The following is an 18212-nucleotide window of genomic DNA, read 5'->3' as shown; positions in this document are numbered from 1 at the left end:
ATAATTGTACTTGACAGTGCTGGAAACATTAATTGTTCTAAGCTGAAATAAACAGAATAATTTTTTTCGTGAAATATTTGCATGCTTCAGAGTTCTACCTGTATTATGATCTCATTATACCCAATTTCACATATTGATAGGATTGTATGATTGTTATTTATAGGCAAATCTGTTAATTAGGAAGCCATTCTTTGGATTGAACACAGCAAGTTTTTGTACTATTTTGTGTTGTTTGTCCAGGGAAGGTATATTACTCATTTTCAACAGTAGGGGCATATCAGATTCCTAACTATCTTCCTGAACCACTAGAACAGGTCATCTGGTTCCAAAATTCTCAGAAATGTTATTGTTTAATTGCAATGAAAATTAATGTAAATTGCAATATAATTCTTCATAATTTCCATTTTGGCTATACACCTTGAATTCCCAAGGTGAACTACCATAAAGGTCTGACTCATTTCAGCATATATATCTTAAACATTATAAATGGCAACATAGTAGAATCTTTATTAAAATTCCCATAAATCAAAACCTGACCATGGGAGGTAGTATGCAGGGTGTACAATAAATCTGTAATAGCAACTTCACACCTCCCCGACTGTGATTGACCATCTGTCTTAGGCTAAAACTTTCCAATTGTAGTTATAAAAAAATGTGAAAATAGACAACACATTTATTGACTCACTGTAAAAAGGGCAAGCAATAATGGTTAGTGAGTGGACAGTAAAATCTGTTTTAGATTAAATGAGTCTATATTTCTCCTGGCTGGGAATACAGTATAAGTTTAAAAAAAAGCTTATCTGTGAACTTGTTTATTCTCGGTGTCCATCACCTGCATCACTGCAACAACTGAATCAAGTCAGTCAACAAGGGGAAATCTTGAATCTTTCAGTCTTTGTCAGAGTCTGTGAATGGAATTATCAATCTACACTTTCCTGTTAAGTTCTAACTGAGCCACTGGATGCATTAGGCTTGTTGCACACAGATCCTAAAGGAAGACAGGATGAACAGAGAGGAATGGTAGCTTAGTTCAAAGCAAAATAGAGGAACTGACCATATGGGAGAACAGGTGCTATATCCATGTCCAGGTTTTAAGTTAGGTGGGAATATTAAAACCATTTCCCTTGATAGAAAGAAGAGGTAGGTTTAGGTAGGCTTTTCTGAACATATTTCTTATTCTAACACCACCTGCATCTGCAAGAGAGGGCTCAGAATGATGGATGATATCACAAGTAGTTCCTCGCATGCCGACTTTACTTTTGGCTGGTAACATCCTTGCTTTTAAATTAAAAGGTTGTGAGTTTAAACCCCACTGCAGAGAACTGTAGGCAAAAAAGTTAACATATTCGAGTACAGCACTAGGGTGTAATGTGCTGTCAGAGGTACTGATTAAATGAGATCCCAAAGCAAGGTACTGGCTGCTTCAAAAACGGATTCTGAAGATCTCATGACACTACTCTGAAGGATAGCAGGGGAGTATCACACAAAAAAAAAGTGTTTTAATCACCAGCCGGTCTGTTTAAGGCAGCATTAGGCAGGATGTTGGGATTGTAACATTCAAATTACATGCATATGATCAAACTCAGTTATTCACTTCAATGCACTTCTGGGCTTGGTTGATGGTAGAGTTATCCAATCAGTTCTACTCTCTATAAAAATAGTATCATCACTTAATATGGATAAACAGACTATCTAATCCTTATCACGTTGCTGTTTAGCAAGCATGGTGAGTGTATGATTATCTGTTCTGTTATATCCCATTGTTCAGAAAATGCTAATATGGCCATAAAACACTTTGAAATATCCAAGCGGTTAGACAAAAGGCTTTTTTTTAAACAGTGGGACAATAAATAGCTTCTTTGTATCAGACAAAGGAAATCATGAACAGTAATGGGTAGCAGGCAGCAGAGTAAAGCTAAGAGCAATGCTAAGTCATTTGAAAGGTTAAAGTATTTTCAGTGATGATCACATGCAATATGAGAATCAGAAGCATCACTGTAAAATCTGATTAAGTGTTTTCTCAGAACAACAACTTCAATTTGTATTGCAGCTGTAACAAGGCAAAAATGTCCCAGGGCACTTCAAATGTATGTTTTCAAACAAACATTAATGCCAAGCCATATAAAGTCATAGCCAAATCAAAAAGAGAGCTTATAAGGATGATAGAGTGATAAGAGAGTTCAGGGTGGAGAGGATTGGGGACTTTCTGAGCTTAGCACTTCAGCAGTGTATGGCATAGCCATTAACAATGGAGCAATTATATCTGATGATGCTCAGGTGACCCGAGGAGGAGGGCATCAAGATACCATGGAAAGTTAGATGGTTGGAGGAGAATATAGAAATAAGGATTAATGGGCCTGTGTAAGGAGCTTAAAACAAGGATTTTTTAAAAAGTTATAATCAGGTATAATGGGTGAAGAGGGCCTGGAAGAAATAAGGGCACTTGATGTCCTCGAATTCATGGGCAACAGAATAAGGAGGTCAGCCTTGTGTGTTGAAAGGTCAAGTCTTGAGGCAACAAAGGTTGAGAAAAGAATTTCAGCAGCTGATGTTAAGGTAGTAGCAGAGTTAAATAATTTATAGAGGTCCAAATAGATATTCTCAAAGATGCCCTGAACACAACATCCAAAATTCAACACTATGGCCAGTTGGAACACCAAGGTTGTGAACAGTCGAATGGTGTTACCAGTAAGATTGGTGGAGTAGGTAGCAATGGACAGAGTTAGTAATGGACTCAAATGTTTGCTTTGGTCATCCCAATATTGTATTGATACGGTTGTATTGGGTTAGCGACAGTAGAGGAGTCAACAGTGATGATAAAGCTGAGGTGAAGCTAGGTAATATCATCACGTGTAGGAAATACAATGTGTGTGGTAGATTTTGGTGAAGGGTAGGATGAAAGGGGTCTGGGATAAATTGCTAGGGGTCACCAAAATGACAGTGTGTGGATTAGACTGGAGCTTGCCAGGAGTGACTTGGTCACCTCGATTGTGAAGAGGCAATGGAAGAGGATGATGTGATCAAATTATCAAATTTTTGCGGTATATCATAAAATCTGAATGACAACCTTTGGTTTTGTAGCCTTTATGATACTCTGAGGTCATTATAGTTGAAGACCTCCAGTCACACGACCTTGAGCGTTGATCACCTGGGCTTTTAGGTGAGCAGGGTGCAGAGAAGCCACCTTGAGCATCGTCTCTGTGGCTTAAAATGAAACCAAATAAAACTCAAATTAACCTATTTGGTCTCACCTTATCCAAAATACTCTCTTCGTTTCATCTGTCCTTCCTGCGCTTTATCTGCAACTTAAAACTCCTTTTCTAGTTCTGGATATAAAACATTAACTCTGTTTCTCCTTCCCACAGACACTGCTTATAGTATTTCTCTGTTCTTATTTCAGATTTCCCAGCATCTATAGTTTTTTATATTTTCAAAACTCTCCCTTCCTCATGTCCATTTCCCACAATAGGTCATCTATTTTTCTCATTCAAATGCGATAGGCAATTTGAAGTGAAATAGTGCCTGTTATCAGTCTCTTACCCTTTTTGTTCTCTGCATCTATGCTTCCAGGAATCTGACCATCCTTACTAGTAAGAACCTTTCAGTGAGCGTAGTGTTCATCAGCCTTGAATATTCAGTCTGTCATTTTATCCATTTATAATAATCCAGCAAACAGACCCTCACTCCTTATTTTCACTCCTTCCTTTAAAGACAAGCCCCTTTAGACATAAGCAACCATATGATCTGTTACAAATCAAATTAAATCAAGTTTAATTATCATTCAAACCATACATAGATACAGCCGAACAAGACAGTGTTCCTCTGGGGCCAAGGAGTGAAACATTCAAAATAGCAAGTGGCATAATTCAAAAGAGCGAGCAAAGAAGCGTATTCACTTGAAATAAAACATATAATGTCTGGCAATCAATGGTACAGTCTCCCAGCAGTGTATGAATGCACACAATCCATCCAAGCACCAACCGAGATCAGACGCCATGCTGTAAATGCTTCAGTGTCTCTCACCTGGTCTGCAGGAGCAAATAAGCCTGTTCGAGGCCTAGTTCTCACAACAACCAAGGCTACACAGCTCCCATTTTGCCAGACAAGGGTAACAAGCCTGCAGCAGTTCACATTATCACTGTCCAACAGAGTCTTGCGATCACAAGAGAAATGTATGAGACAAACTCCCACAGTTATATGGCACCAATTTTGATCCCTCCAAGTAGCAGCAGCAAAACAGTCTGCAGCCAGGTCAGCTCCTCTGTACCCAGACCAGTTCCTCTGACACACGGCAGGCTCCACTGATATCCTGACTGGCTCCTTCTCCACCATCTTGATCCCTTCAACAGCTCAGCCGACTTTCTCTCCAAAATCATGGCTGGCTCCTTCGGCACCTCGGCTGGCTCTACCGCTGACACCAGTCCAGCTACTCCAATCAACAAGCAGCTCATTGATGGAGTAACCCTGCAGTACCCAATGTTCTTAGAGTAGAATTCCCTGCTGCTGTTTGAGATAATATAGTTAAGAATATTGAGAAAACTTTCCTTCTTGTTAAATATTACCTGGAAATTAAATACCACATTTGAACCAAAGGGGATAACTTCACTCAACTTGCCCAGTCACTGTTCCCACAACCTATGGACTCACTTTCAAGGACTCTTCATCTCATTTTCTTGATATTTATTGCTTATTTATTTATTTATTATTTATTCTTTCTTTGTGTTTGCACAGTTTGTTGTCCTTTGAACACTGGTTGAACACCCAGTTGGTGTGGTCTTTTATTGATTCTATTATAGATTTATTGTGTATTCCCACAAGAAAATGAATCTGGATTGTATATGGTGACATATATGTACTTTGATAATAAACTTACTGTGAATTTTGAAGTTTGTTAATCTATAATTTACTTCTCTACCCTCAGATGTATATTGGTTCCAAAAAAGCAGACAGAATTATTAGGCCATATCTGAAAATGTCGACTATAAATGGAGAAATGAACAGATGTAGAATAGAGGGGGTGAAGAGGTAATGCTGGTTGTGTATAGGTGTTGACATAGATTGAATGTTAATCTATTCAGCAGGATCCAGTGATCAGACCTCCTGATAATTTATTGACCCTGTTACACTGCAAAAAGCAGTGCATTTTGTGGACATCCCTGGCATTGAAAAAGTGGCCAAGTTCAGAGCACTGTTTGTACCCAAACAGGGAAAAATTCTATGCTTGCTTATGCTCTGGGGCAAGTTCCATGCACTAGATTTCAATCATTTATAGTGTTACAATCCAGCAACAATGAAAATAGAATTGAGACAGGTTTTTATAAACAAATAAAACATTTATTAAACACTGCTCAAAAAAAACCCAAAAGTAAACAAACGACTAACTTAACCGGAAGTCGGCTGCTATATGGCAGCTCGAACAGTTCCTAAAACGAGAAATGCAAGAACAGTTCATAAAAGTAGTAAATGCAAAAGTCCAAATGATTTACACAGTCACTTAGGAGAGATTTTCCTAGAAATAGCAAATTCCTCATCGTCATGACGTTACTGCTGATCCCAGCTGAAATATGCCTTGCCCAAAGGATTTAAGATGAAGGAAATAAAACGGCTTAAAGGCACTGACCTTTCCTTGGCGAAACCCTGCTCCAGTCCTTTCTGCTCTTTAGCAGGGACTATCTCGGATTGCAGGTTACTAATTCCTTCCGAATGAGGATCAAATAAGGTCGAACCTGTTTCACCGCTGACAACACCAACTTTTCTCGATTCTTTGGGTTTTCTGTACTTCAATAAATTCTTCACTCTCTGACTGGACTTTAACTGGCAGTGATTTTCAGAACTGCCGGCACAACGATTTTTACAGTAGAAATTAAAACTCCACTTTTAAAACGAAACTGCGTCATAAAATCAAATACGCAGCAAAACGGAGTCACTGATGACTTAAGCCATGAACTGACCTACGTCACAGCGATGCGTTCTCCTTTTATACCCTGTTGAAAGAGGCTATCACATGACCTCTCACTGGTGGGAAAATTACATCACTCCACCATCGCAAGACCATTACATCATGCCCAGCAGAGACTCAATTACATCGTGGTCATGTGACAGTCACAAGATACCCACGGGTATGTAACGGTAGTCAATTGTAAATAAGGAGATATGCTGAATTTATGATTTAGATTTAGCAGCTCATCTTTCTTGTACAACAGCTGACAATAGTATATGTGAAGGAGCCAACAGGCAGTGTTTAGGGTTGTTGATTAAATATGAAGACTGCATTACATAATGGAGTTGTAAGATAAAAACCCAGGGATTAAGAGTTCAAATACCAACCTGGCTGGTGATCTCCATTAAGTAATATCTACTCAGTGCTTAGGTAAGGAGTAATATAGGAAATGATCAAAGCTGCTTGAAGAATTTGTGTAATATCAGAGGACTAATGTGATTTTGAAATTCCAGAAATAATCTCAGTGAAAGCTAACAAAGGACCAATCAAAGGACAGCATGGGGAAATAAGAGGAGGCAGAGTGTGTTTGTATACTGGATTACCGATCTCCCTTTCTCTCCAGAAGCTGACTGCAGACACTTTGGGAGGAGACAGGCCCAGTACAGACAGTGTCAACAAGGTTCAGAGTAAGATGGAGAAGAAGGAAAACCACACAACCACTTACAGCAGCCTGAAGAAAGAGATGACCAACATTGGCACAAACCTACTGCAGAGAGATGCGGCTAACACCTACACCCAACCAGAGGTAAGCAGGCAAATAACTGCATCCAAACATCTGACTCCCATTTTGATCAGTAAAGGTTCTGAGACAATTAAGCAGAAAAGTAGCTATGACTAAATTGAACTTCTTCAATGTTTGAAATAGACTTTGTCTACTAATGTTCCCTCTCCCTGGCCATCAAGATACAAATGTGTGGATGGAAGTCTGAAGCATTTTACTAGAAGTGTCAGTTGTTACTGCCAGGTTTTGTGTTCCTCGGGATGAGGGTTGGTTAATATTGGGGAATGTATCCAGTGCCGTCATCAAACATTTCCAACATGCTGGTTACTGAGCTTAAATGGTGGTGCTGCTTTTCTATGTAATTGCAGCTTAATCTAGTTTGCCAATCCCAGCCGAAGAATTTCTCTGTTTGTGATTCCTCTGCCAGGACAGAAGAGCTGGGTTCAGTTGTCCAATACACAAAGTTGATGAAAATGCAACCAAGCGCTTTCAGTGACTTTTAGCCCACAAAAGATTAAGTTTTGTCAACACTGCTCCAACAATGAGCCAGACACTCTGGGGAAAAAAACCCAAATCCCACTATTTCAGCAAGTGCCAGTTTTCCATTTCCTAATTTACCCTGAGCATATTCACTCAACTAGTGCCAAGTTAAGCACTTTGTGTTGCATGCTCAATGCCCAATCCAAACAAAGCTGAAACTGCCCAAGTTCATTTCGGCTTAGGATTCTGAAGAATAGGCCAACAGATCTAATCAGCCCAAGCTGTTTTCAGCCTGATCCTTGAAGACAAAGTGTCAAGGCTATGCTTCTTAATGTGACAGGACAAATAATCAACCACTGTTTTAGAACATAGAACAGTATAGAGCAGTGCAGGCCCTTTGGCCCACAATGTTGTGTCAACCCTTTAACCTATACCAAGATCAATCTAACCCTTCCCTCCTACATAGCTCTTCACTTTTCTGTCATCCATATGCCTACCTAAGAATATCTTAAACATCCTTAATGAATCTTGCACTGACACCACTCCTGGCAGTGCATTCTACATACATACCACTCTCTGTGTAAAACACCTACCTCTGAAATCCCCCCATACTTTCTTCCAAACACCATAAAGTTATGCCTCCTTGTATTATCCATTTCCATCTGGGAAAAGGCCTCTGGATGTCCACTCTATCTATGCCGCCTCTTATCATCTTATCATCTAGTCACCTCTCATCCTCCTTTGGTGAAAAAGAAAAGCTCTAGCTTACTCAATCTATCCTCTTAAGATATCCTCTCTAATCCAGGTAGCATCCTGGTAAGTCTCCTCTACACCCTCTCTAAAGTTTCCACATCTTTTCTATAATGAGGTGACCAGAAATGATCACAGTACTCCAAGTATAGTTTAACCAGAGGTTAACAGAGCCTCAACATGACCTTGAGGCTCTGGAACTCAATCCCTTGATTAATGAAGCCCAACATACCATACACCTTCTTAACCATCCTATCAATATGCATAGCAATATTGAGGGATATATGGATGTGAACCCCAAAGTCCCTCCATTCCTCCACAATGTTAATCCTGCCATTAACCTTGCATTTTGCCTTCATGTTTGACCTAGCAAAGTGAATCACTTCACACTTTAATGGATTGAAACTCCATCTGCAACTTCTCAGCCCATCTTTGGATCCTATCAATGTCTCTTTGTCGCCTACAACAATCTTCTATCCTATCCACATTACCACCAACCTTAGTTTCATCTACAAATTTACTAACACATTCCACTTCCACATTCAAGACACTTATAAAAATCATTAAGAGGAGGAGTCCTAGAACAGAACCTTGCGGAATATCACTGGTCACTGACCTCCCGGGAGAATGCATTCCATCTACTAACACCCTCTGCCTTCTTTGGGTAAGCCAATTCTCAATCCATGCAGCTGAGTTTCCTTGGATCATATGCCTCATAACTTTCTGAATGAGCCTACCACGGGGAACCTTGTCAAGTGCCTTCTTAAAGTCCATGTACACTGCATCCACTGCTCTCCCTTCATTATTTGATTCATCACTTCCTCAAATAATTAAATTGGGCTTGTGAGGCATGACCTGCCACTCATAAAGCCAAGTTGATTATCCTTAATCTGACTTTGCTTCTCCATATGTTCATAAATCTTGTCTCTAAGAATCCGCTCTAATAGTTTGCCCACCACTGATATATTCTAATTCCCAGGGTTATCGTTATTACCTTTCTTGAACAAAGGAATAATATTTGCCACCCTCCAATCTTCTGGCAGTACTCCTGTGGTGAGTGAGGACACAAAGAACATTGCCAAAGGTGCTGCTCTTCCCCCACATCCTGTAGTAACCTGGGGAATATCTCATCTAGGCTGGGAGACTTATCTATTCTCAGTTTTTTCAAAAGTTCCAGCACACCTTTATCTTAACATCGACATGTTCCAGCATATCAGTCTGTTATAGGAATTATAGGAAGGATGTCAACAAAATAGAGAGTACAGAGAAGATTTACTAGAATGTTACCTGGGTTTCAGCACTTAAGTTACAGAGAAAGGTTGTACAAGTTAGGTCTTTATTTTTTGGAGCATAGGAGGTTGAGGGGGGACTTGATAGAGGTATTTAAAATTATGAGGGGGATAGATAGAGTTGACGTTGATAGGCTTTTTCCATTGAGAGTAGGGGAAATTCAAACAAGAGGACATGAGTTGAGAGTTAGGGGGCAAAAGTTCAGGGGTAACACGAGGGGGAATTTCTTTACTTAGAGAGTGGTAGCTGTGTGGGACCAGCTTCCAGTAGAAGTGGTAGAGGCAGGTTCGTATTGTCATTTAAAGTAAAATTGGATAGGTATGTGGACAGGAAAGGAATGGAGGGTTATGGGTTGAGTGCAAGTCAGTGGGACTAGGAGAGAGTAAGCGTTTGGCACGGACTAGAAGGGCCGAGATAGCCTGTTTCTGTGCTGTAATTGTTATATGGTTATATTCTATGCTGACCCTACATTTGTCAAGGTTCCTTTCACTGGTGAATACTGAAGGAAAATAGTCATTAAGGACCTCCCTTACGTCCTCAGACTCCAGGCTCGTTTCTTCTTTTGTTCCTGATCAGTCCGACCCTCACTATAATCATCATCTTGTTCTTCACATACACGTAGAATGCCTTGGGGTTTTCCTTAATCCTGCTTACTAAGACCCTTTTTACATCTTGTAATGGTTGGCCTGGAGATTTTTTTTCCGTGGGAGGGTGGGGAGCTTACTAACTTTATATGATTTTATTCTAGGTGCTTTTTCCTTACTGTTTTGAACTATATAATTGATATGTTTATTTTGCACTGTATTAATCTTCATTTTGCTGTTGGGTTTTTGCTTGTAGTGGTTGTAGAAATGCATAAAAAATCAATTAAAAAAAGACCTTCTCATGTCCCCTTCTAGCTCTTCTAGCTCTGTTAAGTTCCTTCCTAGCTACCTTATATCCAGAGCCCTGTCTAATCCTTTCTACCTAACCCTTAAGGTATGCTTCTTTCTCACTCCTGACTAGATGTCTTGACTTCTCTTGTCAAATCATGGTTCCTTCATCCTACCATCCTTTCCCTGCCTAAATAGGACAAACCTATCCAGAGCCATATCCAAGTTCTCTCTAAGCATCCTCCACATTTTGGAAACAAGAGAAAATCTGCAAATGCTGGATATCCGAACAACACACACAAAATATCTTGCTGAAGGGTTCTGGTCTGAAAGGTCGACTGTACTCTTTTCCTAGATGCTGCCTGGCTTGCTGAGTTCCTCCAGCATTTTGTGTGTGTTGCTCCACATTTTGGAAGTGCATTTCCCCGAGTACATCCATTCCCAATTTACACTCCCAAGTTCTTTGCCTAATAGCATCAGAGTTCGTACTCCCTGATGCACCATCAATAACTCTCGGAGACGTGAGGCGAGATAGGCTTTTATTAGCTGGAAGAAAGCACTGTCAGCAGCAAGAGACCATCACACAACATCCTGGAGACTGAGGGAGGAGCAGTGCCTCCAATCGCCTTTATACAGGGGTCTGTGGGAGGAGCCACAGGAGCAGTCAGCGGGGGGGGGGGGGGGGGTGTCCAGACAGGTATATGTAGTTCACCACACTCCCCCAACTAAATACTTTCCCAGACCATCTGCTCCTGTCCAAGGGTATGGTAAAGGTCAGGTTGTGGTGGTCACTGACTCCAAAATGCTCACCCACCAAGATATTTGTCACCTGACCAGGATCATTGCCTAGTATCATATCCAGTATGATCTATCTACATACTGTGTCAGGAATACTTCCTGGGCACAACTAACAAATTCTAGCCCACCTAAACCTTTTGCACTGAAGAGGGGCAAATCAATATTAGTGAAGTTGAAGTCCTCCATGACAACAACCCTTTATTGAAGTATCAATGGTTGTAAGAATTTGGAGGTACATGGGATAAGAAAGGATCATTTGAAAATTTCAAGGGCTATCAATAGGAATGGTTGGAGATTGCTGTGAGATTTTGAAAGGGCGAAGGAATGTTACAGTTTGAAACTCACTAATGAAATTCTGAAACACTCCCTGGCATTTTCCCAACTACTAGCCTTTTATAAGTGTGAACAGGGCTGTGTGGAGCATGCACAGAATGCCTTTCTTAACTTCAGACCATTCTAAAACATCTTACAGCTTTGAAAGTACTCTTGAAGTATATTCAGTATTACAAGAAATAATACACAGTATCAAAACTAGGCACAAGCTCCCATAAGCAGCAGGCAGTGTTGGCTTAATCTGTTTGAGAGAAGTCAATGAAGGGATAAATATTGGTCAGGGTATGAATATTCTTTTTTGAAAAAAAATGCCATTGTTGAGAGTTGAGAGGTCTCAGTGAGGTTTTGGTGTCTGCACTGTGTCAGGGACATATTCCATAGAAGGCCAGACATTTTATTGTAGCACTGAACAATGATGCTGGGTTTCAACTCAAAACATTGACAAATCCTTTCCTCACACGCATGCTGCTCAACTCGCTAAGTTCCTCCAATAGATTTTTTATTGCTCTTGATTCCAACATCTGCAGTCTCTTGTGTCTCCAGACACTCTGATAGAAGGTCCACAACCTCAGCACAAAAGAGAGAGGTTAGCCTTTGTCTGATATTCAGGATGAGAAAGAGGTGGTTGAGGAGGTAGAGGTAGAAGAGATTGGTGAGGAAGAGCAGAATGTCAGACAGAGTCTTCAGGTACTATTCTATATCCTCCACAGGATATAGAACCAGCTTGCACCAGGCTGGTCAACATAGATATTCATGCCCCATTAAAGCCCTAACCATTTCTCAGGTGAATATTCTGGCCTTGAGAAAAGGCAGACCCCTTCTGATGATTAAAAGAAAATTCAAAGTATCCTTCCTTTACTTAATTCTCTGACTTAATCAACTAAATAATACCAAAGGTTCCAACTTTATGAAAGGCAAAAATCAGCTAGCTTTATCATCAGCAGCCGCATTCATGAAGATTACTCAGCTCGTCATAGGAATAGTTTCAGTAGGAAAGCTTAAAGAGGCATGATTAAAGTTTCTACACTTGTGATTGGAATATCATTGACATAGTTGGCTTGCTTAGCATTAGCCAGAACAGAAAGACTTTTAAAATCTCTAACTCCTTCAGCTCAACTTGGAGATTCAGCAACAATATTGTGATGTTAGGCACCAAGTTATGAGAGTGCAGCTTTGAGTCCTGAGGAGATTCTTGGCAGATGGGTCTGTAAACTATGGATTGTGCCAATTTTGAACTTGTGCTTTAACACCACCATCTCAGTCAAACACCAAAGAAGACAGCACAAATCATGTCAGATATGCGATACATTAACCGTCACCAGTGCAAGGGATGGGAATCTGTAAGATGAAGTTCACTGGACTCCCTCGGGAATTTTTGCTATCAAGAAGGCTACTCATTTGAATTAAATCACTACATTGTCAGTACAATATTCTTTACACTCATCACACATACCTGAAATAATGTAGAATTTAAGTTTTATGTTTAATCCCTGATAGATTACTCACTATGGTGTAGGTTCTAGGAAGGCTTTGCAACATAAAGCTTCCCCGGAAGGGAACTGAAGTGTCCAGGATAATAAAACACTGGAAAGAATGTCCATTTACCCTACCAGTGGTAAATGCGGATTGCAGCCATTAAAATCTTTGTCCCTGACTACTTTAAACATAATTGCAAACTAGCTTTCTTTCTCTTGTACCAGTTCCATCTGGTATTGCAGATATTAAACAGAACAGTCACCTCTTCGAAGTACATGTAAAGATTTCGTACAGAAAGTGCATTGCAATATGCAGTGTTCTTAGTTTCTAAAGCCTCCCTTGTCATCCCAACTGTACATTTCATTCAAGCTATTGTACTGGATGAATTTTTGAGAAATTTTCAATTGATAAATCTTTGAAAGAAAAGTCAAATGGAATTTACCAGATGGATAATAATGATGGCAATTCACCCATGTGCTGCTCCTTAGTGGTAATCTGACAATGGACTCACAAGTATTTTAGTTGCTGCCAGTGGTGGAAAGCTGCTACCTTTCAGTGTGTTGCCAACTAACTTAGGTTAGGTAAATGCCCATGTAAATCATTATTAATTCAGAACTCATACTTTATTGTATCAACCTAAGTATCCACATTATGTTGACCTCAGGCCAATGATTCCTAAATGCTGTTTTTCCATCTATACCAGTGCTTACCTAGACTATCACTCTGGCATGTAACATGGAAACAGGGGATTTCCTGTTAGCCAAATAATTGATCCTTCTTCACCTTGCCCCTGGTGTGAGTGTCTTCCCTTGCAATAGTCAGTCTCCAGAGTTCCATTGCTCTGCATCTGAAATCCTTCATTATTATTCTCTTTTAAGTTCTGTACCATAATGCTTTGTTTCTATTGGTTCTGATGAGCCTATGTCCACTCCTGATTGGCTCTTCTCCCAAGTAAGAATTTGCCTCTGATGCCATTCCCTTGTTTTTCCCTAAGTCAGGATATTTGAGACCAGTTCCAGCCAATTGAAGTCACACACTTCTGTTCACAGATACAGATAACTCTTCCATAAGTCTGCAGCAGTCAGTAGGGGCTTCTTTAAGCCCACTTTCCATTGCTTCAATCATCCATCTCTGAGCAAGAACCAGTTCAGATAACAGTTCACAGAATGCTAGTTGCTAGAACAGTTTCACAAAATAGTGGCTGTTACGTTCCCCAGTAACCGGGTGACTGACCAGCAAAGATAGAGAGGTCCGCCAAAGCTTGGTGCTACTATTTTCAAACGTTTTATTTATAAAGGGGCACAAACGTATGGTTAATACAAAACATTCAGATCATATACATCGTCAAAACTCAATCTAAAGCACAGGTGTAGTAATAATCAATCAAAAATGAGCTCTATCGTTGTCTAGGGGATACTGAGTCCAATGGAATATGAGTCACTCAAAGTCTGCAGGCTTCCCCGTTTCGGGAACCGCTGGCATTTCACGTGTTGGAGAGAGAGAAAAGGAACACTTGCCCGTCGTCCTTGCGAAGCAAATCCCTGCTGTTAGTTAAAGCGGTTTTTCCTTTTGGGTCCAGCCACAGACTCCCGGTCCGGAATCTAACTCACGTGGCTTCCTTCAGAATGGCTTCCCACTCCGACGGGAAGCACTATCGTGTCTTCTTTGTGTGTCTCCTTGGTGCGTCTGGCGCCCCACCTCGGCAGCCCACCTTTTATCTGGACTGGCAGGGTTGTAGATGTCAATCAGGGTGGGGGCGAGGCAATCTTTCCCCCATCACCCATCTCACATTGCCCTGAGGGTTTGCACGTAGGCCAGTCCCTTATTCCACAAAGGTGTCTCCCAAGACAATGGCTATGTCCAAGGCTTTTGTCTGGCTGAGCGGCCAGCCCACATTCCAAACCGTAAGGCTCTCTCTCTCTTGCGATTCTCACAAAGGAGGGGGCTGAGGTCATGACAGTGGCCTTCATTCCTTCCATCATAATGCAACAACAAAGATATGTTTTTTTAACTTACAATGCCCCTGACTCACTCCACTTAGTTGTTTTGTAGAGTTTTAATTCCTTTATAGCCAATAATTACCTGTAGTAGCAATGCAGCTAAATGACTATAGCCAGCGCTAAATATCAGAGTCATTTTGAGATTAAGTTGCCTTGATCTCAGTGACTGCAGTGTTGGTTTAGCGAGCTGTGTTGGCATTGTATGAAGGGATGATGCTCCCTAGCTCCACAATGCCAGTGACACACCTCAGAGATCAGGTGTCCAATAGATTATCTGTAGTTTGGCCACGAACGCACCACTGTAATCGTAGTTGTCTGCACCAAAGCATACATTCATCTTCCCGAAGGTGCTGCTAAGAACAACTTGGTGGTAGCTAGCATCTCACTGCTTCTGAAGAACAGCAGTTTACTATAGCTTTGCAGTGAGTAGATCTGTGGTAGGAATTGCCACGAGAGTTGATTGAGGCACAAAGACTTGATGACTGTTGACAGACAACTTGGTAGCTGAAAGTTGCTTCATTGAATTGAATTGAATTGAAATGACTTTATTACTTACATCCTTCATATAGATGAGTAAAAATCTTTATGTTACGTCTCTGTCTAAATGTGCAATGTGCAATTTATAATAAATAGTATATACAACAGGACAGTCAATATAACACAGAACTACAATTGTATCAGCATGAATTAAGCAAGCTGAAGGCCTGGTGGAAGAAGCTGTCCTGGAGCCTGTTGGTCCTGGTTTTTATGTTGCGGTACTGCTTCCCGGATGGTAGCAGCTGGAACAGTTTGTGGTTGAGGTGACTCGGGTCCCCAGTGATCCTTCGGGCCTTTTATATACACCTGTCTTTGTAGTGGGAAGTTCACATCTACAGATGTGTTGGGTTGTCCACACCACTCACTACAGAGTCCTACAATTGAAGCAATTACATTTCCCATATCAGGCAGTGATGCAACCAGTCAGGATGCTCTCAATTGTGCCTACGTAGAAAGTTCTTAGGATTTGGAGGCCCATACCAAACTTATTCGACCGTCTGAGGTGTAAGCGGCACTGTTGTGCCTTTTATACCGCACAGCCGATACTTACAGACTACGTGAGATCCTCAGTGATGTGTATGCCGAAGAAATTAAAGCTGTTCACCCTTTCAACCCCAGATCCATTGATGTCAATAGGGGTGAGCCTGTCTCCATTTCTCCTGTAGTCCAAAACCAGCTCCTTTGTTTTTGCGACATTGGCTGCTGTGTCAGGGAACTGTCAATGTTGGCTGGCTGACTGACACTGGCTCTGCTGAAATCTTGTGAATGGCTATAAATGAACTTCTCCATGCTCCTTGGCATCTCTCACTTGATGGCAGGCAGGCTGGACAAGCACCATGTATTTCCAGATGGATCTGCAACAGCCTTCTGTATATGTTTCCTTGCAAAGTCCCTATCCAAGTCTTCCAGGATAGAAAGGATATGTAACTTCTTTCTCCAAGGAACTAAAACTAGTGATTAACTGTAGCCTGGTGCCTCTCCATAAGAAATTATGAAAAAAGTTCAAAGTAAACTTTATTATCAAAATGCATGTATGTCACCATATACAATCCTGAGATTCATTTTCTTGTGGGCCTACTCAACAAATCTATAAAATAGTAACTATAACTGGATCAGTGAAAGATCAACCAGAGTGAAGAAGACAACAAACTGTGCAAATACAAATATAAATAAATAGCAATAAATAATGAGAGCATGAGATGAGATAACGAGTCCTTAAAAGTGAGATTGTTGGTTGTAGGAGTATTTCAATGATGGGGTAATTGAATGTAATTATCCCCTTTTATTCAAGAGCCTGATGGTTGAGAGGTAGTAACTGATGGTGCAAGTCCTGAGGCTCTTGTATCTTCTACCTGATGGGTAGAATGTGTGTCTGTAATGCAGTCTGCTTAACCCTTGTGGTGTAAATATCTGAGCAGGTCTTGCTGGTGCCAGAAGTGATATGTTGTCCTCTTTCTCATCGTCTGCACTGTGCTCAGAATGTGTAAATAGGTGCTGGGTATTTGGTGTCATCTGCATCTCTATAGTGATAGAAATAAAAACCTAGACAAGTTTGGATAAGAGTTTTGTAGATATCAAATATACATAGTCATCTCACTCATTATTAAGAGCGGTAAAGGTACCTGAAAGAGATGTTTAGAAATGGGCGTAACTGCCTCAGCTCCAGTTGGGTGCCAGTTGGGAAACACAAACTTACGTTACCTCCAGGTCAGCTTTGGAACTGGAAAGTCCTAGTGTGTTTTGACAGGACCTGTTCAAATGGCTTGATTCTGCAAGGCTCAGGAAATTCTCCTGAAATTACTTGATTGTGTGTAATATTTGTTGTGAGCTCTGTTTGAGTTAAGAACTGTTGAGTCAGTGAGAAGCAAGTGTGTGTTTGAGAGAAAGAGAGATGGAGAAGAACGTGACACCAAGTCTTACAGCATGAATTAATTTATGGAATTTTTAAAATATGCTTCTCCTTGCTGAAGGGAGACTCACTTCTAGATTTTCAATCCCTTTCCCTTTTCATGATATATACACAGCACAAATCCTCCGCAACCTTATGCATAAAATATGATGATCTGTGGCAATGACGCAGGGGTACATTCCCTCTCTGCATTATGTCTATTGTAGCTACTCGAGCTGTTTGTCCCACAGACATTTCTATCAATGGACAGAAGCTCTCCAAGAGCCTGAAATCTGACACCAATTAACTCATGAATGGGTCTACATGTAGCACAAGACTTGAGTACTAATGATCACTAACCTGGGAGTTAGCAAGGAAGCAAAGTGCTGTGAGTTCAATACATGCAAAGGTACTACATAAACATGAGAAAGTCTGCAAATGCTGGAAATCCAAAGTATCACAAAATCCCAGAGGAACTCAGCAGGTTAGGCAGCATCTATGAAAATAGATAGCTGACATTTTGGGCTGATACCCTTCTTCAAGATTGAGAAGGAAGAGGGAATATGCTGATTAAAAAGGTGGGAAGAGGGGGTAAGGGGACTAGCTGGAAGGTCCATATCCCAGCATCTCAGTGTTACCACATTCCAGCATTATTGATTTCTGTAAGGTGAGATAGAATTTCTAGGCACCAGTATTTTACTTGGCAAAGCTGCAATGTGATTTACTAACCTGGGAGTTGTCTGATTCTGATTTCTTTGAAGGAAAGGCATATCCACATAGCTGAAAAGTTTGACAAAGAGCTCCTTTGGAAGAGGGGTGAAAACGAAGACACCAAACCACTCACTGTGTTGCACACAGAGCAGAAGCAGTTTGAGAGACATCACAAACATAGGCATTCCCAAAGACCAACCATTATACGAGCCACGTACTACAAGGCCAAAGCTTCAGAAGCAGTGGGAGATGAAGAAGCAGTGGCAGAGGATGAGCGTAAGTGCACCAAAATATTTTCTGTCATTGTGTAGATATATTTTAAAGAAGAACAACAGGTTATGAGTGAATTCAGATG

The 18212-nt window shown here is 40.7% G+C and overlaps 1 protein-coding gene across 2 annotated transcripts in view; it reads left to right on the top strand.

Annotated features, from left to right (window-relative positions):
- The window catches only part of LOC140737279 (olfactomedin-like protein 2B), a 103644-nt gene that overhangs the window by 22375 nt on the left and 63057 nt on the right, over positions 1-18212 (top strand). For both annotated transcript variants that reach the window (XM_073063648.1, XM_073063647.1), the window contains exons 4-5: positions 6564-6746; positions 17908-18133. In XM_073063648.1, the coding sequence (XP_072919749.1) occupies positions 6564-6746; positions 17908-18133 (409 nt within the window). The remainder of the gene's footprint in view (positions 1-6563; positions 6747-17907; positions 18134-18212) is intronic.

Source organism: Hemitrygon akajei, chromosome 12 (assembly GCF_048418815.1).
Source record: "Hemitrygon akajei chromosome 12, sHemAka1.3, whole genome shotgun sequence".
NCBI classification, from domain to species: domain Eukaryota; kingdom Metazoa; phylum Chordata; class Chondrichthyes; order Myliobatiformes; family Dasyatidae; genus Hemitrygon; species Hemitrygon akajei.
The sequence above is the reverse complement of the archived record's forward strand: the minus strand, read 5'-3'. Positions and strand labels throughout refer to the sequence as shown.